The sequence below is a fragment of the Malurus melanocephalus genome, unplaced genomic scaffold, assembly GCF_030028575.1.
Source record: "Malurus melanocephalus ecotype Western Australia unplaced genomic scaffold, MMel_1.1 scaffold_350, whole genome shotgun sequence".
In the NCBI taxonomy this organism is placed as follows: domain Eukaryota; kingdom Metazoa; phylum Chordata; class Aves; order Passeriformes; family Maluridae; genus Malurus; species Malurus melanocephalus.
The window spans coordinates 560,021-582,947 of NW_026623582.1; the positions used below are offsets into that span (position 1 = coordinate 560,021).

Sequence of the window (22,927 nt, forward strand, 5' to 3'; positions counted from 1 at the left end):
AATGTTTTTGACTTTATCCTTTCACGTTCACTTGAGGAGCTATTTTGATACAGTTTTCTGTAATATGTTATGTAAAATCATTATGTAATTGACTTTCCTTCATGGGAAGGTAATAGCCAAACCTTTCTGGTTTTTTACTGTTGGGAGATTCGGTTTGCAGCTGGTTTTATAATTTCCTGAAATGACTGATGCTTTTCTAAGAAATATTACTGCTTCAGACTAAAGGTGACAAAAAACTTSTTAAGGGTGTTTCTTTGTTTGTTGCAGTTATTTATGTTGAAGGATTTACAGTTTAGCAGTGGGATAATCCTGATTAGAAAAGCAAGTTTTCAGGAAATACTCACTGAACAAGCACCTGTATTGTTTTGAGGATTATGGTAACCAGCCACTTAGCTAAAGTGAACTGTGGGATGTTCAGGCAGCACTGTGGTGGTGAGGATGCTAGAGCACTAATTCCCCAGTTGAGGGACAAGACCAGGAATGGCTTTGAGTCTGGTTAGCCTACTTTTGGAAGTGTCCTGTTGTTGTGTAAGAGAGGAGAAATGATCAYAGACTGATCTGAATCTTCCCAGTCTTGTCTTGCCCCACAGTCATTTGAAATCCTATGTAGAAGTTGCCCTGGGGTTAGTACCAGTTTTCCTCTAGAGCATCARTGGTTAACCATATTTTAGGGAAAATAATTCTAGTACCTTTAAGATTACAGGATTCTGTTTGTACCTTTCATATTTCTTGCCTGTGATCTGAAATATTTTTTACTCATGTCACTTAAACTAGTTTCTGACAGTAATAATCCTTTTTSTTATATGGAAAACCTTGTTTTAGTAATAGCAGTGGTGCCATTTGAATGAAATTCTCATTTATAAGAGTACCATTGATCTTACCACTAATGATACTTCCTTTCTAAAGATACAAATCTTGCTAGTCTGCCTCTGTTGGCTAACGTAGGAGTGTAACTCTGCCAAATAGTTGCTCTGCAGTGATTGTGCCTTATGCAGCATAATGAGCTACACTCATTTCCTAATTAGATTGACTGCACAGACCTCTTACTACCACATTTGAATGCTTTGGAACCTCAACCCACACAAGACTAAAATTACTGTTAATACTCACTTGTTAATGGAATACTTTGATCAGCTTCCAGACATGAAAAATGCAATATAAAAATTGACAAAAGAAGCAGTTTGCAAAACCAACCGGACGTGAAATTGTTTGATTCATCAGAAATGTTCTGCTTTGTACTGACTTGCACTCTGAATTCTGCTAGTTAGAAAAAAGCAGCAGGAGTCAGAGACTGAGTGAAATTTAGCTCCTTTTGAGGCATTGGATTAGGAGCATTGGACAAATACAACTACTTTTATTCCTTTTCCAATATAGTGGTAAGTATGTCATTAAAGATTTGAAGGGGGTAGATGTTGCAGAGTGTTCATATCTGAAGAGGAGGATGGTACTTGACTCACTATAYGTATGGTCTGTAGTAAGTCAGAAGGCTAAACTGAGTAAAAAAAGAGGCTTAAAAAAGGAAAATTGCTCATCCTACTTCTAGAGCTAGGGAGCTGTTTCCAAAAGATAACTGAGAAGAAGGTATGCAGTTTCATATTTTAGCARAGGACTAATGCAGACATGTGGGTGTCATGAGGAGGCAGATTTCACAAGCAAATCTGCATCAAAAATCTGATAGATTTCAAAGAACAACATGTATTGCATTAAAGACGAGGGAAACTAATAAAAAGAAGTCAAAGTTCTGAGTAGCGTTAAGATCTGCTTCCTGTACTTATGAAAGTAAAACTAACAAGAGCCTGACTGTAGGTGCAAACACTCTGAACTTCAGCCTGAAAGGCTGTAGTATCTCTGGAATTCATGTAGTTACTCGGATGACTTGTTAGGGATGGCTGTTAGCCTTCTCAGGCTTAAAGCATGGCAAAACTCTGTTTGACTTTGGCAAGAACATGCTTGTAAATGCTTGTGAAAAGGTGAAATCTTGTTTTTACAGGAAGGAAGATGTAGAGGTTTTTAGGGAAAATGCTGCCAGAATCATGTAAATGAATGAAACTTCTGTGAATGAACGTTACAGAAAGTGTCCAGACTGTTACTTACATCTATATAAGTGTGTGCTGAGAGCAGAGCCTGCCCAGCTGGCTTCTCATAGTCGGGCTTTCTGTCATACTTAACTCCGTGTGTGAAAGTCCTGCCAACCAGTTGGATCTGAACTTTGACAAAAATGAGGATGGCTGTGATGGTGTGCTGTAGATGTTTAATGAGTTGTTCAATACAATGGACCTGCGGCTGCAGTCTTTCACCATCARAATGTTATTTACAAATAGTTCAGCTGAGAAGTGTGTTGTCAGATCCATTATATACTGCTTGAGTGATTGGGTCAAATATTTAGGTAGTGGAGAAGGAAAAATACTTTCCTCTTACCGAACTTTTATTCCCTTACGAAAGTAATAAATACAAATACTTTACAAATAATAATAATATAAAACTTATTAAATCAGAGCACAACAAAAAACCCCAGCCCCTACACATACCCACAAGAAAAACGTAAGACAGGTTATGTATATAGGAAACCCTTACTGTAATTAAACCAGTTGGGTCTAATACGTAACTAAAAAAAGAAATGAGGAGTGGAAGAATTAAATAATGTCCACCTACTGGGATCAGGTGTTGCTGTGGGCTGTTAAGTTCTGATGGTTCAGAAAAATCTAAATACAGCATGGGTAATTAGGAGTTCATTTTCCCAGTGGAAGAGAGACAACTTACATAGATGTCTAGGAATAATGCTGTATAAACTTAAACTTGCAGCAGATCTCTGTCTTCTTCCTTACTTCGGAAGTAATTAATTTAGGTCCATAGCTGTCATRGGGCTCTGTTGCAAGGCACTTCCTGTTATTCAAGTTGCTAGAAGATTAAGGGAATTTTATTGACTGTAGACTTTTCTCTTCCCCAATCCTTTTTTAATTCCTGTTCCTGGAAGTATTTCCTGGTGTTCAAACAGCTGGATTACCTCTCCTTTTAGACCACAGAATGTTAAATAATACTTAGTCTGATCTACTTTTCGTCATATATGAGACCAAAAACCCTTGAAATAGAAGACTTAATGGCCTTAGTTTTTCTTGGACTTACAGACTGAAATGCTGTTTTTCCAGCATTTCCTTTACCAGCAAAATTACGAGTAATTGTAGATGACCTGAAAGTAATTAAGGTGGTAATTTTTAAAAAGTGTGGAAGAAATGGTATTGTGTGTCTGTTTTTCACCAAGAAATCAACTTAAAAATAGCATGGTCATGTAGGAAATGGCCTATTTAAATATTGGGAAATGGCTTGCAACAAACTTTCATGACAAACAGTTTAWTTTTTTTTTAAATATTGACTGAAAAAGAAACAATTCCAACAGAATGTATACCTGTCTACAAACATCTTGACATAMAAGACAAATGTGCACTTGACTAGGAAAGTTGGCCAAAAGAGAACGGAAAATGTAATCAAACCATAAAATAGCCTGRCTTGGAAGGGACCTTGGAGATAATCCAATTCCCACTCTTCCCTTGGAACACCTTCCACTATCCCAGGTTGCTCCAAGCCCCGTGCTAAAATTTTCTATTTCTTACTACACTTGAATTTGTTAAAAAAACTAAAGACTGTCAGTCAAGGGGGCAGTTGGTTTGKTTTTACTTGTTCTTCATATGAAGATAGGCTTAATACAGTGTTAAAAAATTAAATGCTGTGTTTTAATGTTGCWCTGAGCTTATGCTTACATAAAAAGAAATTAGAAAATGTCCTTAAGTTCTGGTTCAGTTTGTTAATGCTTTATTTTTATTGTCATGTCCATTGTAGGTTCCTGTGTAGTTCGAGATGCCACTGGGAATGTTAATGACACCATTGTCAACGAGCTGGCAAATTGCACCTCTGCAGCCTGCAAGCTAAACTATGATTTCTCATCCTGTGAGACTCAGGCAGGGTGTCACTATGGGCTGATGAACAATTTCCAGGTACAAAACTTTCTGTTTAGTCTGAATAGTGGGTTTTGTATTTGTTTTTTGGGTTGGTTTGGTGTTTCGGAGTGGTTTTTTTTGTTTGTTTTTGAGAGATCTGTTGGTCTGGTTTTTTCCTTGGATTTGTTGGTTTGGGATTTTTTAATTATTTGCTAGGAAAAGTCATAGGCTAAATATGCTTATCTCCATAAATACAAGTTTTGTCTGGAATAGGTTTGTGGTATTCTCTAGCAATGAGGTATGCAAAAGAATTRTGCATGCTGAAAACTCACAGGTTTTTATACACAGGTAGTATATAGAAATCCTTACTCTTTTTCTGAGTAAATTGCTTAGTTTAGGTGGTGGTGGTGCTGCAGCTTTCTTTAGGTATCTGAATGTCATTATTCCCTGGTGGGGATAGGTGCACTCATTTTTCAGCAGTGATGCAGAGTAACCATAGGTAGCCTCTGTCTGTAATATGTTGCCAAGTTTTTAAATTTTTTTAAAGGACGTCAGAATTGGTCTTATGTGATTGATAAATTTGCAAGATCTGATAACTTCCCTCATTTGTTTGAAAATCAAAAGAACCAACATATCTTCAGATGTACATCTGTGAAGGGCCTAGAACTGGTTTCCTCTGCTTGTATCATCAAGTCATAACTTTTGTAAAGTTGCTTACCATAGATGCTGCTTGCACTTCTTGTAGATATTCATGTCTCCCAAGTTATTCTTGTTCCTCTCTGGAAAAATGAGTTAGTGGCAATTAGGAAAAGTTGCTTTCAAGGCCAGAGGTAGCACAGAGAGTACARTGCCTCTCACATTCTCCTGCTTTGTTGGGGTTTTGAAAACATCTGTGAAATTTAATTTTCCTGGTACACYGTGGGACTCTCCTTTGCTGKTTTTTTTTTCTTGCCTTCACAGCTTTTGCTGTGTGTCTGAGAAAAATCTGATTGTGTCTTCTAACAGGATGTCAGAAGGAAATCATGTGACAGGCTGCTTATCTAACAAGAAACTTGTGCAATKTGTAACTGAACTTCTCTGAACTTTGTATGTTTGAATGTTAGATGTAAGGAGAGTTGGGGTTTTTTTTATATTCAGGGCATGGTGTGGGGAGGGGGGCTTCAAGCCCGTGCACCTGTCAAGCTCAAACATACATATACATCTCTTTTCTGTATGGTAAATAATCGAGGATAAATACTGCACAAGCTAAAATTAATCATTAAGGTGAGAGCAGATTGTTGTACATTTCTTAAGCTTGTGCACAGTTAGATTCTGGGYCAGAAAGGGCCAGTTTGTGTGCACAGCTTAATGATTTTATGGCTTCAAGACACTTTGTGCTGCACTCAGTTCTTCTGGCAAAGTATTGGTCTGAAGTTCCTGCTGGGGCAGCTCATGGTTTGGATGTGCTTGGACAGCAAATGGATAACTTGTAGTAGAATTTACCTGTGTAAAAGTCTTAGGTGATAAAATGAGGACAGCTGGTGAAACTTGGCTAGAAAGATTATCTTTAGTTTYTGTTACAGTCAGTAGAAGTAAATTGCAGATCTTCACAGATCTACCAGGTGACAGCTTGGGCACAGAATATCCACTAACACTGAACAGAAATATCTGAATCCTGTGAAGAAGAGTAACTTCAGAAATCTGTTCTGGGCTCCATAGCATCAGCCTAGAACTTCCCAGGAAAATGGGAATTAAAATGCAGAATTTTTTTCAGCTTTGGATGAAAGTTGAAAATAGCACAAAACTCAGTTGTTTTAATGCAATATTTTGTCTGCTCTACAGTGCTGGACCAAGGAACTAAGGAGTCAAAATGCAATAGTTCATGATCCCAAATATTTGGAATTCAAGCAACAGCCTTAACTGTAAATGTTAGTCAAACATGAGGCCCTTATCAGCAGGAACTGTATGTCTGTGTAACCACACCAGTGGTTACAGGGCTGCTCTGCCCTTACCATTCTGCATGACCTTTCAGGGGTGAAAATTTCAATGCTATGGGTAGCTGACTATGTGGGCTCCTTGATTCATGTTCAGGAGGTTTCTATTGTGTTGGGGATGAGAGGAGCATATTTACCACCATGACATACTGATTCTGCTGGTTCTTGTTCCCCCATATTCTCCTAGCTTAGAGGAGCTTTCTGAAGTCTCTTAAAGCATAATTGCTAGTTTTAAAAATGCCAAATATTAGCTGCATACACCTTCCTGGAGTATCTCCTCAATTTATAGAACAGTGCAATACTCACAAATAGGGAGTGTAAATAATTAGAGGCATTGGACAGAACTTAGAAAGGAAATACAAAATGTTAGTAGATTGCAAGATGTAAATAGTAAGTTGAGGCAAGTGTAGTAAAGTGAAGGCATCAAAATAAAAGTGTTTTACATTGGATAGGTAGCAAAATGATGGAGACTTGTGCACAGATTCTGTCTATGACCAGGGAAGAGTGATTAGGCCGTCCTTGTAGRGAAGAAAATGTGCATATCGCTCCAATAAAAATTATTCTGTTCTAGTTTATTATGTTGCTAAATACAATTAAGTATATACTTAGTAAAGCATTTACACTCTTAAGTTCTCAGTTATAACATAATGTAGGGCTATTAGAAATTGCCATTTAAAACTGTAACTTCCTTTGTTGCTTGTAATATTAAGTTAAACCAGGGCATAGGAGGGATAGATTAATAGATGTGGTGTTGGTTTTATTTATCTGGATTGTAGGCCTAGCATGACATTTTTTGTTATCTACTACAAGTAGCTTCAGGAAATTCTCTCCTTCATTCATTACACTACTCTGACTGCTACTTTACTCTCATAGTTTGCCATCTCCATTTATTCAATTTCTCTTTTTAAGAGAAAGCATTTCAAGGCATTCCTTGAACTAACCAGTGAAACCTGTTGTAGTGCATAGATTCAGCTGACTGAGAGGCCCAGCAGTCTTTCTCAGTCTGGTCTGGAGAAATCTTAAATTACAGCCTAGGAATGTGAACAAAACTTCATCAGTCACCTATAGATTGTTTCTGAGTACACGTCTGCCCTAGTGAGGTTTATTTAGACTGCAAGATTTTACAATTTCAGATGACATTAACTTTAAAAGAGGACAGAGACTTCTGTGTGCTTTTTCTTGCCTTCCTTCAGTCACTCTTCTGGTGATTTAAATGAGATTGCCAGAGTGAAAAAGGGAAGTAAACAGTGCAAATGCAGACCCACATTGTGCTTAAGAAGCACCATGCTGACTAAAAGCATAAAATTTTTCAAGATGGTATAAAATTCTTCATTCAGCACTGTCTGTCTTAAAGCAACTTTGGCTTTTGCTTCACATTAAACCATGAATGTTTGTAAAATACACAGTTATGTATCTTAATTCATATGATTTGCAAAGCTGGATGCAGCTATGGTACAGAAATAATCAGTAGAATAGTGGAATCATGGAATGGTTTTGGTTGAAAGGGATCTTAAGGATTATCTTGTTCCAATCCACATATCATAGACAGGGGTGCCACTCACATTTTATAAGCTCCCTCCTTTTTGTAAGGCCCCTTCAGGTACTGGAAGGTACAAGTTTGCTTCACATCCAGTTGGTCAAGGATTGCATATTTGATTTCTGCCACCAAGGTTACAAAGATGTGCTGGGATGTGATCTTAGGTAGAGAGGAAGCAAACTTTTCTTGACCGTGTGCTTTTGAAGGGAAAAAAACTAACTTAAAATGATGAAGATTTTGGGAAAGACAGCTTTCCCAAAATGTTCCCCAGTTTCAATTTGTTTTRTCACTTGGGCTTTCTGACCATGTTAGTCATCATAGGCTAGTTGAAATGTATAACAAWTTCCAGTGTACTTTTCTTCCATTACTTATTTTTAATCCTGTTATGAGCCCATGTATACTTTTACCCTTAATTATTTGAACTTGGAATTATGAGGGTGGATAATGTATTGTGTKAAAAGCCACCAACTCTTGTCCTGAAATCAGGATGCATTTAATCCCCTGATTTGTCTCTAGTTCGTTCATTTTTATGAGTGCTTGATACAAAAGGTTTTAAGTGAAGAGTGCATAGGATGTTTTAAAATTCCTGTTGATGTAGTTAATGGTGCCATTTGTTTGCACAGTCTACTTTTTCATACATTTAAAATTATTATTTTTGCTTTCAGGTGATGAGCATGGTATCGGGATTTGCACCACTGATTTCTGCAGGTATTTTTTCAGCCACCCTTTCATCTGCATTAGCATCTCTYGTGAGTGCCCCTAAGATCTTCCAGGTAAGTAAGGGAAGAAAACTGTAATATTTTGAAGAAGAATTAATTTTGACTCATTTCTGGAAGGGGACTCTGTCCAACTGCTATTAGGRTCCATATCAGTTGCCATCAGTAGATTGTTCTAATATTTACCTGTTGTTTAAAATGGGGGAACAGTTGTTGCGTGTATTTTGCTCTCCTTCTTTGTTTTTAATTTGGTTAAAAAAGGTTTAGTGGGGAGTCAGTTGCATTGATGTAGGGAACTAGTGTGTGTTTTGGATAAAAGCTTCCACTTCCAGAGAAAACACAGTCTCTAAAGAAAGACTGTGATTGTAAGACACTAATCAAGTAAAACAGTCAGTTACTGCGGAAAAGCAAAGCTGCTTCTTGAAACTAGACATTACTGAGGGATAGAAWTGTGGAAATGCAAAATGTCAAGATGAAAAGACATTTGAAAATACAGTTAGTTCATGCTTAGTCCATGATGGTTATAAACCATGAGGAAGTGTTCAGAAAGATAGTATGCAATGGAAGATGGCATGAACAAAATGCATGCTGACTCCTGATTTTTCTTTTCCTTAGGCTTTGTGCAAGGACAGCATTTATCCAGGATTTCAGATGTTTGCTAAAGGCTATGGGAAGAACAAYGAACCACTGAGAGGATATATTCTAACATTTTTAATTGCTCTTGGATTCATACTAATTGGTTAGTTTGAAATTTTAGTAAATCTCAATCTCCTTTTGTGCTCTAGAGAACATTCCAAGGCATGTTCTGGGCTTGATGACAGCGTCCTAAAGATCTAAAGGATAGCCTAAKTCTAAGCCAGCATTCTAAATCTGGTTATTTAGAGGCTTACTTTCTCCTGTCTTCTAGATATAAATCAACCAAGAACAGCAGAAAATTTTAACTCCACTTCTCTTTTTAACCACAGGTATCTGTCTGTAGGTACTATCAGTCAATAAAAATACGTCCTTTTCCTTGAGGCAGAGAAATGTTAATATCTTGTGAATATGAAAGTGTATCTCAGATTTTTAATAATGACAAACAGCTGCAGTAAAATTACATGAACAATATTATTTAAGGAGTGTTTTCCTGTTAAGTTACAAACAGCAGAGATGAATCCTGACACTGCTGTTGCTGAAGGTAAAGACAGGCTAGGTATAATTAATTACATGCATTCCGTGTAGGTGGCAAACTAATTGTGCTGTGTCCATCCGTGAGTCCTGTGCCAGTGCTTTAAACTTCTTTACCCAATTTGCACTCTTCTCCTTCTTGCACTTCTGCTTGAGACAGAGAAACACTCATGGGGTCCACGTTGAACCATGCTGACTTAAAGCTTGATTGCACGTTCTGCTTTTTTTTTTTTTTTTTTTTTTTTTTTTTTTTTTTTTTTTTTTTTTTTTTTTTTTTTTTTTTTTTTTTTTTTTTTTTTTGCATGCTGAGAGTACACATACAGATACACAGATGTTTTGTACCATTCTGCCTCAAGGAAAGGAGAGCATCAGGTTCTTTCCTTTCACTAAAGAGGATGTAAACATCACTGTTGTGAGGATGTTGGTCTGAAATAATTCTTCTGGCATTCTTAGAACCCAGTGTATTGGTGCGCTGCTTGATCCAACCCCTGCTGGCAATTAAATTTTCTCACTTATTTTGAGGAAAGTATGTAGTGCTTCTAGAGTGCTCCTAGAACACTTCGTCGTGTTTATTTTCCTGAAACTAAAAGCTACACTTCCTGATTGTTAGAAAATAAGTTGGTAAATAAGAGATTGTTGGTATAAAGCTCTATCCATTAAGGGGTAAACTGCATCTATGTAGAGTATATCAGAAAATAAGATTTTTTTACTCTGTAATCTGCAAAACCATTGGATGATACCTTTGATAACAGCCTGCTTTTTTTGTCATTTTACAGCTGAACTGAATGTCATTGCTCCAATTATTTCTAACTTCTTCTTGGCYTCATATGCCTTGATTAACTTCTCTGTATTCCATGCTTCTCTTGCAAAATCTCCAGGTAGGAACTACATTTTAGGGGTGGGAGTTTAGCCTTGCAATTCCTTTATGCATAAATGCAATTTAAAATATGTTAATACAAATTAAGGTTTAGTTTAATGATTAAATACATAGTTCATTCTCATGACATTAAAAGCTTAATATGTTGTGCACTTGAATCTCCTGAAATTTGGAGAACTGGGTGATTCAGTAGGGCTTGAGAGCTACTGATTTTATCATTATTGCTGAGGGAACACAAGGTAATTCAGAGTTTATTCAGAAACTCCAGAAGAAAGCTTTCTTGCTAATTCAGTATCTGGTGTTGGCAAACCGCCCTTTTGTTATCTTCAGTTTCTGTCAATGTGTTTCATCTTCCAGTCCAGAAGAAAGAGGAATTGTTGGTGGTATTGCCACATTTATCTAGTCTTTAGTGGGAGGTTGGTTAAAATACAGGAATAAGCCAAAACGTGGTGCTTGCAGAACAGATGTACATCATACCCATTCCACGTGCAGTTGTACTGAAATAACTCCCTTCAAAGCTTCTGAAGTTACTGAACTGGTAGATAAAATCTTTTTTCTTGTCAAAGGATAGACATAACAGTTTGCAAACAGTTCTAACTTTTTTAAATGTCGAGTTATTAAATATGGACTTGTTAATCTTGGATGTGTTAGTGGGGGCGTGCATGTGTATATACCTGATTTTGGGTAAACCTGTGGCAAATAAGGCTGTAAAGCAGTGGCAGTCCAGTACTTCCACATACCCAAATTCATGGACATACCAGTCCTTTTCATGTGGTGAAATTTCTATGTGAAAACAGTAAAAATGCACAACTAAAAGCAGCAGGATATAAGAATTGAGGTATGAGATGATGATTAATGTTATACTGCCTTGGAAGGCAAAAATCAAATGTCAGCCAAGCTATTGCCAAAAGTTTCCATCACCAGATTGAATAGATACACTGGGCACAGGAATCCTCTAACTTYCGTTTTGAGTTGTGCTTTTAGAGGGAAAAAATAGGAGCATTTACATATCCATCTGAGAAAGATGCAAATTCATTTTGAAATACATTGGAAAATTGAAAGCATAAGCATGCCAGTCTGTATTTTGTACTGAAATACTGTGAAGTAATCACTGAAGCTCACCCATTCACATGAGATGGGTGCAGAATGCTAGGGAAGGGAAGAAGAAACAGTGCCTTCCTTCTCTTGTAGTGGTGTTCAAATTGATTTTCCCCTCTCTTTTCTATCCTCAAAATTATATTTTGACTAGGTTGGCGCCCCGCCTTCAAGTACTACAATATGTGGATTTCTCTTGTTGGAGCTATCTTGTGCTGCATTGTGATGTTTGTCATCAACTGGTGGGCAGCACTTCTAACCTATGTCATCGTCCTTGGGCTTTACATCTATGTAACCTACAAGAAACCAGGTTTGTRCAGGAGCTTCTTTTGGTTTTGGAGAGGGGAAAGAGGGTAGTAGAAGGGAAGAATAATGGCCTTGGTGGGGAAAAACTTCTTTCTGTTTGGCCAGCTAGTTTAAAACTTCTGTTTCAGGCTGTTTAGTTGTAATTAAATGGAATTTTGGCTGCATAGTCACTGCTATTCCCCCTCCTCCTCACTTCAAAAAGTGCAAATTAGGAAGATGCACTTAGGCACAATGTCTGGATGAAAATTGGAGGAAAAGATGCGTATGGAAAATGGTAAATTCATTGTAGCTATGAGGAGTTGCAYATGGGAGCAAAAAGAGCTGATAGTGGGGTCTTCCTTTTCCTCATAAAATTTATAATCTGAAAGGATCTGCTTAATCTAGCAATTTTTCACCAAAAGGCTCTGCCTTCATTTAGTCAGTGTTTTGAGATTTACTTTTTTCTTTGCTGTGATATAAAATAACTCAGCATTTTTTCTGAAACAGTATTCTTTTCATTCTGAAGTTGTTGTGGACTTTGAAATGCAGAGATGTAAAAAGTAATCTCTCCCTTTTTTGCTAAAACTTCTATAGAAATCTTCAAATATAATTGCCTATTGAGCTGTAATATTTGCTGACTAGTATTGTATAAAGTTTATCAAGGGGTAGCTTAAATCTGTGCTTTAAGTTGTTATCCARCGTTCATTTTGTGATCATGCAGTTTTACAATGGACAACTGCAAATAACACACTGTAACCTCAAATCTTGCAACAGATGTGAACTGGGGCTCCTCAACTCAAGCCTTGACTTACCTGAATGCACTGCAGCATTCCATTCGGCTCTCAGGCGTGGAAGATCATGTGAAAAACTTCAGGTAACACCTAAAGACAGGAAATTCTGTGTTCACTAGGCTGATGTCACAAGGACTGCTATCAAGGTTTCCCTTCTGTGATTCATCCAAATAAATAGAATTACACATTGGGATTCTTAATAAAGGTGCCATCTTCTGAAGWTAGGAATAGCCTGGCAGCAACACAGTTTTCAAAGAATGCATCCATGGCATTTCCTGTCAGTTGGGAAAATAGTCCAGTTGTTACCCATGGGCCCTCTTGGGAATGATTAAATTTCCTTGCAGAAGTACAAAATACAACATCTGTACTGCGTATGTCCAGGCAGTTGAAATAGGATGTGTCAATGAGTTGCGATAGGTACCAGCAGAGCATCAAGGAATATCACATGAAACTAAATTATGAATTTAGTAATACGAGTATTAATGGGCTTTCCACTTCCAGACTGAAAAAAAACCCAAACTGGCTGTTGCAGGTGCAAACCTACAAAAGGGGCAAAATTGGAAGTTTAGTGAGGAAGCTGCTTTTTTTTTCTGCAGGTGCTATTAAAATCTGTGATTTATTCACAAGTGTTATATTGTCTATTTACATCAAGCTGCTTTGTCAACAGGAAAAAAAAATTAAGGGCCTGGAGCATGTCCAGGGCAGGGAATGGAGCTGGGGAAGGGTCTGGAGCCCCAGGAGCGGCTGAGGGAGCTGRGAAAGGGGCTCAGTCTGGAGCAAAGGAGGATTGGGGGGACCTTGTGGCTCTGCACAACTCCCTGACAGGAGGGGACAGCCGGGGGGTCGGGCTCTGCTCCCAGGGAACGGGGACAGGAGGAGAGGGAAAGGCCTCAGGCTGGGCCAGGGGAGCTTTAAATTTGATATCACGAAAAATTTCTTCACCCAAGGGAATGTCAGGCATTGGAAAGGGCTGTCTGGGGAGGTGGTTGAGTCAGCATCCCACAGATATTTAAAAGATGTGTAGACAAGGCACTTAGGGACATGGTTTGGTGGTGGAATTAGTGCTGTTTAGTGTATGGTTAGACTCTGTGATCTTCAGTGTCTTTTCCAGCTTAAATTATTCCTATATTAAAAATGAAATGGAGCAGCTAAAGAGATTGAGACAGATTACTTTAGGTGATTCGTATGATACGGAAACTTAGTCCTGAAATGGGTTCTGAAGTTTGGACACTTCCTCTATCAAAAGTGGTTAAAAAGTTGCCTTTAATTTATTTGCACTAAATTGGCCCTGCCTTCTGAAATAAAGTAATGTGAAAATGAGTATATGATTCCAGTATTTCTGTTGGATACAGGAGAATCTTAAGCTGCAAAATGCRGGGATGTGATTTAGTGGGGGAGAAAAACTTAATCCCTGTGACCTAGCCTTGTCTAAAATCTTTTACTGAACTTTCTAAAAGTGTAAATTTTCAGATTTAATGGGATTACTGAATTTTTATGCAATTAGTCATAGATCTGCTGACAGTTGGGTAATAGTTGATCTTTTCTTAATTTAACATAGTCTTATAAAAAAGTGGTTGAGGTTATTGCTTTTGCAGTGATGATTATGATGGCTGATATTTGGAGGAAAGTTCTCCATTAAGATAAAAGCCTTAGAACTCCAGATGAATTCTAATTTGAATCTTATTTTTTTTTCCTCCTAATTCTAGACCTCAGTGCTTAATTATGACAGGTGCTCCAAATTCACGTCCAGCTTTGCTTCACCTTGTCCATGCTTTCACCAAAAATGTGGGCTTGATGATCTGTGGCCATGTACATATGGTAAGTGTATTCTGTCATGTCTTCATAGATTTTACCTTGGTAGTGTTTTTCTTCTGTCTGGTTTGGGATTTTGTTTGATTTGGGTTTGACTTGTTTTCATTTCTGGTACTTGTTTAAGTTTTGTGTTCTTGGTTTGTTTGGGTTTTTTTTTTAATTAAAACATCATTTGCATTAAAACATGCAAGAAGAGATTAACTGTTAAGTTTTTCCAATGTATGTGTTATCACTATTCTAGTTAGATGCTCTGCAGGGGAAAATTTGTAAAAAATCAGTGCCTCAGATCATTCGATGCCTAAATGGTGAGAGATCTTTTACTTCTAATTAAAAGRAACACTGGGAGATTGATTCTCATGTAGAATTCTTACAGAGCCTTTGAACAGGGGAGTCAATATTAGTTCAGCCAAAGGCTAAAAATTGCTTTTAACCTTCCAAGTAGTCTTTTTATCCATTCAGTTACCAGATTCGTTTAGTTCTCAAGTGTTTCCTCTTCCTTTTCCCCTAATATTTTGCTAAGTATCCCTGCATGTTTTTGTCAGAATATCAAGTGAGGATGTTTTTGCAGAGGGGGCTGTGTGGGGGTGGTTCTGCAAGGACATGATTTTTACAGTTTTGCTACTTGATGTCTTCTGTGGCAGACCCAAAGAGTGGTTTTGTCATGGTGGGAAGGAAACAAGTTCCAAATAATTTTTGTTCAGAATCAGCTTGTCATCAGTGGTGTTAATTGAGATGTAGGGTGGCTGTGATACTGTGATTGGTACCAAAACTTGGTTTAGCTGCAGAGAGGCTGTGGCTTCTCTGATAACATTGGTAAATGCGTTGTAACGCATTAGGGTTGTGCAGTTTTGCTTCATGTCTTAAGTCCAAACTTTTGTCATATCACTAAGAACATTTAAGCAAGTGTGTGACTGAGAGATGTCATTTAAAACTGACACATGTCACCTACCCAGACCTGTGCAAGGCCTGCAGCACAGTCCCACGTGACATCCATACCTTCAGACTGGAGAGTCATGGATTTGAAGAGTGTGTGATTMAGCCTGTGAGGAGCTGGCTGGCTGGACACAGAGAGTTGTGGTCAATGGCTCCATGTCCAGCTGGAGGATGGTGACAAGTGGTGACCCTCAGGGCTGTATCCTGGGACTGGGGCTCCTCAGTGCCTTCATCAGTGACACAGACTGGGAGATCAGGGCCACCCTCAGCAGGTCTGCAGGTGACACCAAGCTGAGGGTGCAGTGACAACCCTGGAGGACTTTGAATAAAAACACTGATTACTCTTAAACATATGTAAATTTACTGTACTTGCTAAACATGATTTGCTTCTGATCTAATGAATAGATCAGAGCAAATCAAGTTAATGTAGTCCACATATTTTTAATTGCTGTTCATATAAACTTAGTATTTCAGTGAAAGGACAGAAACTGAGTAATGCTWAGGAGATAAAATATCACAGGTGTTACTATTGCCTTTGAAAAGTAGGGCTATACAGAAAAGAATTAAATTATTTAAAATTACTTTCTTGCAAGAAGGGTCACACTACCTCACTCTTCAGTAGCTTTGACCACTTAGTCAGTCTGTGTCCTTTTACAAAAACTGGGCTGCTATGTTCTTGATGATCCCTTGTCCTGTATTCTGCATTTTGATGTCTAGGAGGAACACAAAAGGTTCACCCCAACAGAAATAATATAAAGGAAGTATTTAAAGAGGAGGTGACTTTGACTGTAGGATACAAATACTCCCACAAATTGTAATATTAAGTCATCCTACATCTCTGTATATTTCTTTACAAAGCCCTGTTCTTTTAAACTGTTACTCTTTGGAGGACAAATTTGTGTCACCCCCTGGGAAGAGGGTTGTGCTCTCCAGGAGCAAGATTGCTAAAGTTTGAGAAACGCTCTTCCTAAAAATGGTAAAAGTTTTTTAGTCTTTACTGCTGATAATGCCTGATATTTTCTGGTTTGGGGTGTTCTTAATAGTGTGCAAGCATGTTTTGAGGCTCTCCAAGTTTGACTTAGTTTCTAGCAGGGACATTAAAATACCAGGAGGGACTTTCTACTGCTACTACTTCTGTTCCTAGTTCTTGTTGTTGCCTTGAAAGGCCAGTTTTTAATAATGACATAGACATGGATAAGGAGATAAAAGGGTTTTACCTCGGTATTTGGGATCCCAGTGCACAACTTGATGGCAGAATGTACACCCGTGTATAGCACGGATACAAGTTTTATAGGTTTCAGGAATTAGCATATCTATCTAGAATTCCCCAATAAGAAACTTAACAAATGCAGTAATGTCCCCCTATTCTAATGAATTCCCCCCCTGGATGAGGCCAGAGCCCAGTTTACACAAGATGTTCTGGACAGAAGGYTTCACYCAAGGCTGGAGCCTCGGGTTTAAGACAGCACAGGGCWCACTGACTCCTTCCTCAGGATGTTTGGTSTCTCTGCCCAGCAGAAYCCYWAACTAASCTGGAATATCAGGATACAGGAGTTTACAAGCATGTGGTCTAAGGGGTACAAAGGATACCTAAAGGGTACAGAAAACATATAAAAGCATATAAAAGTATAAAAAGGTACATAAAAGGAAAGGCAGAAATCATCAGGCATCATTCCCCCCTTTTTAGAGACTAGCAAGACTTCACCTTCTCTAGTCTCTACACTACACTAACCACAGCACCCGTTTACACAGGTGCTTACAGCACCAGATRTTATGCACATGATAATTATCATTACAACCATTATAAACACCTCTTTTATCCAGGCCCAGTTTGGTAATCATGAAGTCATGTTACGAAAAATATGATCACATTTTAAGGTGTTATTTGTGGAAGCCACCTCCTGTAGCATTTGGGTCCCTTTCCAAATTTCATCCAAATCCTTCATAATCCTCCCACTTTGGTCTACATAAGAGCAACAGGTGGTATTGATAATAGCACATACCTCTCCGTGTGCACTGAGTAGGAAATTGAGAGCAATCCTGTGCTGTGTAATCACACGAGACACCCCACGGACTTCTTCCTGTAAGGCTGAAATTGCATCTGCAGTATGTTGCTCAATGCATTCAATAGCAGCTGAGATGTTTATAATTGCTCTCTCCAGTTCAACTATTCCATAAGAGGGAAGGAGAGCTCTCACTATACTACGAAAAACTGTGGGACGTTCAATGAGGGGATTGAGAGATCTTTTCCTTCTCTCCTTTGGTTTTTCAATATGGTCATGTATTGTGATATTGGGCACTACATCCCCAAGAGCACAAACCTGATCCTTATCAACAGGCAGGCTTTTGCCTCAGTTACCTTATCTATGGTGGTTACTGCATAGCCTGTCATCTGTTTACCATGTTTCATGAAGCTGCTCCAATCTGTAAAAAGTTCCCAATCTGGATTCTCCAGAGGCATGTCCTTCAGGTGTGGTCTGCTGGGATAAGTCTCCTCTGTTGTCTGCAAAGTCATGCTCGGGCTCATTATCAAGCAATGTGGATGACAGAAACATTTCAGGGTTTACAGCAGATGTTGTTTTCAGGGTAACATCATCCTGTTCCAACAACACAGATTGGTAATTAGGCATTCTGCTTAGGGATAGCCAGTGTCCCCYCTTTTGTTCCAGCACGGGCACCACTGCATGGGGTACATACACGACAATGTACTGCCCAAGGGTGAATTTACGGGCCTCCTGTATCAGGATGACAGTTGCTGCCACAGCCCTCAAACACCCAGCTCCCCCTTGGCTAACACTGTCCAGCTGTTTTGAAAAATAGGCCACAGGTCTCCATTGGTCTCCAAGGTGCTGTGCCAGTACACGCAGAGCAGCACTGAGTCACTCATATGTAAAGAGTTCAAAAGGTTTACTCAAATCTGGCAGCCCCAAAACTGGGGCTGAAATCAAGGCATGTTTTAGCTGTTTAAAGGCAGCCCTTGCACTTTCTGTCCATATAATGGTCCCTTTTTCGGCTGCTTTAAGGATCCCATACAGAGGTTTTACCAGCAGTCCATAGTTTGATATCCATAAGCAACACCAACCTACCATTCCCAGGAATGCATCTCTCTCACAGTGTGGGGTTCTGGAAGACGGCAGATGGCTTCTTTCCGCTCYTTGCTGAGTTGCTGATGTCCACGGAAAATCTCCTACCCCAAATAAACCACTGTTTCCTTGGCAATCTGTGTCTTCTCTTTTGAGACCCGATAGCCACCCAAACCCAGAAAGTTCAAAAGACTTACAGTGAGCTGGATGCAGTCATCTCGCGTTTTGGCTGCTATTAGGATGTCATCAACATATTAAAGAACTGTTCCTCCTGATTCTTGTTTCTGCCATTCCTCCAGTTCCTTAGCCAGCTGTTTTCCGAATATGATTGGGCTGTTTTTAAATCCTTGAGGCAGGACAGTCCACATGAGCTGAGTCTTTCTCCCTGTATCAGGATTTTCCCATTCAAAGGCAAAAAGTTTTTGACTATTTTTATGCACCGGAATAGAGAAAAAGGCATCCTTGAGGTCCAAAACCATCCTAACTCACTTATCAATGTGGTCAGAAAGGTGTAGGGGTTTGTTACAGCTGAATGGATGTCCTCTGTGACTTTGTTAATTTCCCTCAAATCCTGCACTAATCTATAACTCTTACCATCAGCCTTCTTTACTGGCAGGATGGGTGTGTTGTATTTGGATTCACATTCCACTAACAACTCAAATTCAAAGAACTTCTCCATGATGGGTGCTAGTCCCCTACGGCCTTCTAGTTTCAGAGGGTATTGTTTCTGCCTTACCAGTATTGCCCCTGCTTTGAGTGTAATACTCACGGGTTCAGCTCTTTTGGATCTCCMAGGAAAACCATTGGCCCACAGTATKGGAATGACAGCATCTTCAACTTTGGGAATTTCTCCACAACACTCCTGTATGAGAATAGAAGCTTCTTCTACAAATTTAGATTCAGGAATTGTAACTTTCACCCCCACTTCTTTGGAAAATTTAATTTCTGCTTCCAATTTCTCCAATAAATCCCTGCCCAATAATGGCTTTGGGGAATTTGGCATGTATAAAAATTGGTGAGTCACCCAATGTTTTCCCAATTTGAATTTCAAGGGTTGAAAGAAAGGCCTTGTTTCACTCGCCCCTGTGGCACCAATCACATTCACAGTATCATGACTCAGTTTCCCTTTTAAGGTATTTAACACAAAGTATGTTGCCCCTGTATCCACCAGGAATTCAACATCCTCTTTCCCCACCTTAACTATAACCGAAGGCTCGGCTGGGGTGGGCAATGCCTTCAGTCCCCACCCTCACCCACAGCCAATTCAGGGGGTGTTTGTTTCATCCATGTTGGACACTCGTTCTTCCAGTGTCCCCTTTTCTTGCAAACAGCACACTGATCATCAGCCAGAGAACCTTTTTTGGATGCGTTAGATGACTTTCCCTTGCCCTGTTTTTTCTTGTGGTGGTTTTTATCTTGTGTATCTGTTGAATCCCTATTTTGATACACCTTCCAGGTTGCATTCAACAATGCACTCATGTTATATGTCCTATCTGTTTTTTGCAACTTTCTCCTTACATTCTTTGCARATTGTCCTATAAACAGAAAGGCCAAGTGGGACTGCTGCGCAGGGGATTCAAGATCCAGATTTGTGTATTTCCGTGCAGCTTCCTTGAGCCTATTCAGGATGACTGTAGGGCATTCTTTTACATCTTGCCTAATTTAATATAATTTCGACCGATTAACTGTTTCAGGAATAGCACATTTCAACCCAAGGCTCGCCCATTTTTGATATCGTTTTGATTTGGCCATCTGGTCTGGCATGTTGGGATCCCACCCTGGATCTGATAAAGGGAAAATGTCATTTACAGGTCCTTGGAGGGTTCCAGTTGTAATTTGGGTCTCTAGAGCAGCTATTGCAGCCTTGGTGACCATTTCCTTTTCTGTGCTATCCAGTAATTCATCTAGCATTACATTCAGATCACCCCAGTCTGGGTTTTGTGCCTTTATAGCTGTTTCAAAATGCATAGCCACTTTTCTGTATTGTCCCTATACCGTCCAACCGATTCCTTCCACTGTTGTAATTCCCCAAGGGAGAAAGGTGTTTTTATATAAACCAATCCTTGATTGCTGACAGCMTGYCTCAGGGGTGCCTCTAGAGCAGGCTCCTCCTGTTCTGCACCCTCTCTTTTGGACTGAGTGGGCATTTGGCAGTGGGACTAGGTGCTTCTATTGCCTCTCGAGCAATTTTCCCCCTCCTCCTTCCTGCCCCTGTGACTGCTGCACCCTGAGCGTCTGTCTCCTCTTCAGAGCAGTAATCTCTGTAAGAGTGTCCTGGCTCGATTTTAATTGAAGTTATTTCTCCCTTTRTTCTGACACCGGTCGTCCAGCCAATCAGCCAACCCTGGACCCAGATGGACGGGAGCGGCAGCAGGACTCATCTGTGGCACCTCCCATGCCCATAGATCCACCTCCCCCCACCCCTGTGGGTGCTGGTGGCGCCGATGGCTGAACAGGGGGGAGAGGTTCGCCCTCACGAAGGGCGGGTACCACTAAGTCCAAGTCTGTCATATCTGTTTCCTTGGTTCCAGCCGCTTTATCAGTCACTGGCCATGTCTCCCCTCCCTTTTTCCTCTTTAGTAAAACCATCTCAAACCATCCTTTCTTTGGCTGACTGTAAGCTTGTTCTCGGTTCAAAAATACTGCAAACAACTCTGCATTCCTCAACTCCTCATACCTGCCCTGGACTCTTGAGTTCTACCAATAACTCAGTAATCAAGTCATTATCCAAAATCCCAAACTGTGGCCATCTCCTTCTGGTTCTAAGACCTAAAACTGGCCAAACACATGTGCAGAGTCTTACTAACTCCCCCATGTTCAGAGCTGTTTTCTTCCCTGTTAGAACCTGCCAATGTTTCAATATTACACTGAATGGGGCTTCACAGGGTATCTGAATACTTTGAGAGGATGATACACACCCCATGTTCTGTTTATAAATGAAGAAGCAGCTAGAGTTGAAGCAAGAATCGAACCTGCRACCTCACCCCCCACTACAAGTTGCAGCCTAACCTATAGTGCAAAAGCAGAGCAGAGAGAAAGCAGAAGCGCATGCATGCAGGAAACCTGCCCTTGCTGGGTCTCACACTGCCACCCCAGCAGAGAGACCCACCCCTGAGCCTGTCAGCTGCGTGCTGCACTGAGCCCTGKAGCAGCTCTCAGGCTCTGTGTGGATACAGYGAAGAGCGTCCTCTTCTTTCCACACCCCCGTGGGAAAAGGAAATTTCCTTATTACAGAAAACCCCCCTTTTACAGAGGACCCCTGTAAAAACCCACCCTCACCAGCCCTTTTGCTAGCAAAAATACCATACCCCTTTTATCTTACCTCCTCTCCGTGCCCTGTGTTGGATTTCTTTGARGTTCCCGGTCTCAGCTCTGGGACTGCTGCTCCCCCTCCCAAAGTGCCGGCAAAGGAGAGGTGCAGCAGGACAGGATGTTGCTCTCGATGGCAGAGCTAGGACTCGGTCTCCTTCTCGTCCCATCTGGGAGTGCCAGAAAAACTGTTGCCWTGAAAGGCCAGTTTTTAATAAYGACACAGACACGGTTAAGGGGATAAAAAGGGTTTTACCTCGGTATTTGGGATCCCAGGTGCACAACTTGATGGCAGAATGCACCCCACGTGTATAGCACGGATACAAGTTTTATAGGTTTCAGGAATTAGCATATCTATCTAGAATTCCCCAGTAAGAAACTTAACAAATGCAGTAATGTCCCCCTATTCTAATGAAGCCCCCCCCTGGATGAGGCCAGAGCCCAGTTTACACAAGATGTTCCAGAGAGAAGGTTTCACTCAAGGCTGGAGCCTCAGGTTTAAGACAGCACAGGGCACACTGACTCCTTCCTCAGGATGTTTGGTCTCTCTGCCCAGCAGAACTCCTAAACTAAGCTGGAATATCAGGTTCCAGGAATTGCAAGCATGTGGGCTAAGGGGTACATGGGATACATAAAGGGTACAGAAAATGTATAAAAGCATATAAAAGTATAAAAAGGATACATGAAAGGAAAGGCAAAAATCATCAGGAATCATTGTTCCCTCTCCTCTTATTATGTCATTTTTTTTAAAGGGTCCTCGGAGGCAAGCCATGAAGGAGCTGTCAACTGATTTGGCCAAGTATCAGCGCTGGCTAATTAAAAACAAGATGAAAGCTTTCTATGCACCAGTGCATGCAGAGGACTTGAGAGATGGAGGACAATACTTAATGCAGGTATTTAAAAAAAAAGAAAAAAAAATTAAGTGGCCATGATGCATATCACAATTAGAGTGGTTTTATACCTTACAATATGTTTCTTTTGCAAAATTATCTTACAGCTTTGATGACAATTTAATAATCTAATTAAATAATTAAAACTGTGATCAAGAAAGTAGAACCTCTGGTTGTGTCAGTAACATATAAATTTGTAAAACACTTTTCTGTTCTTCTTAGGCTGCTGGTTTGGGTAGAATGAGACCTAACACCCTTGTTGTTGGATTTAAGAAAAACTGGAGAGAAGGTGATATGAGAGATGTTGAAACCTATATCAATTTATTCCAGTAAGTAGAAAATACTGAGGTTTAGTTACTGTGTTCCATTTCAGTATGTTTGGCAGTAAGCAAAGAAAGATGTGAGTTACATGAAGTCTTTTCATGTAGACCTAGAATTTCCATTCAACAGTCTTCAGTACTTCTGGTTTTTTTCTGATATGGAAATTAATAAGCAAGGCTTAATAGTTCAGGCGGATTCAGAGATTC

The 22,927-nt window shown here is 39.8% G+C and overlaps 1 protein-coding gene across 2 annotated transcripts in view; it reads left to right on the forward strand.

The window, feature by feature from the left end:
• Window positions 1–22,927, forward strand: part of SLC12A2 (solute carrier family 12 member 2) — a 58,965-nt gene that overhangs the window by 24,665 nt on the left and 11,373 nt on the right. For both annotated transcript variants that reach the window (XM_057378244.1, XM_057378243.1), the window contains exons 10-18: window positions 3,835–3,989; window positions 8,108–8,215; window positions 8,774–8,897; window positions 10,102–10,203; window positions 11,452–11,607; window positions 12,357–12,456; window positions 14,080–14,191; window positions 22,263–22,403; window positions 22,623–22,729. In XM_057378244.1, coding sequence (XP_057234227.1) covers window positions 3,835–3,989; window positions 8,108–8,215; window positions 8,774–8,897; window positions 10,102–10,203; window positions 11,452–11,607; window positions 12,357–12,456; window positions 14,080–14,191; window positions 22,263–22,403; window positions 22,623–22,729 — 1,105 coding nt within the window. The remainder of the gene's footprint in view (window positions 1–3,834; window positions 3,990–8,107; window positions 8,216–8,773; window positions 8,898–10,101; window positions 10,204–11,451; window positions 11,608–12,356; window positions 12,457–14,079; window positions 14,192–22,262; window positions 22,404–22,622; window positions 22,730–22,927) is intronic.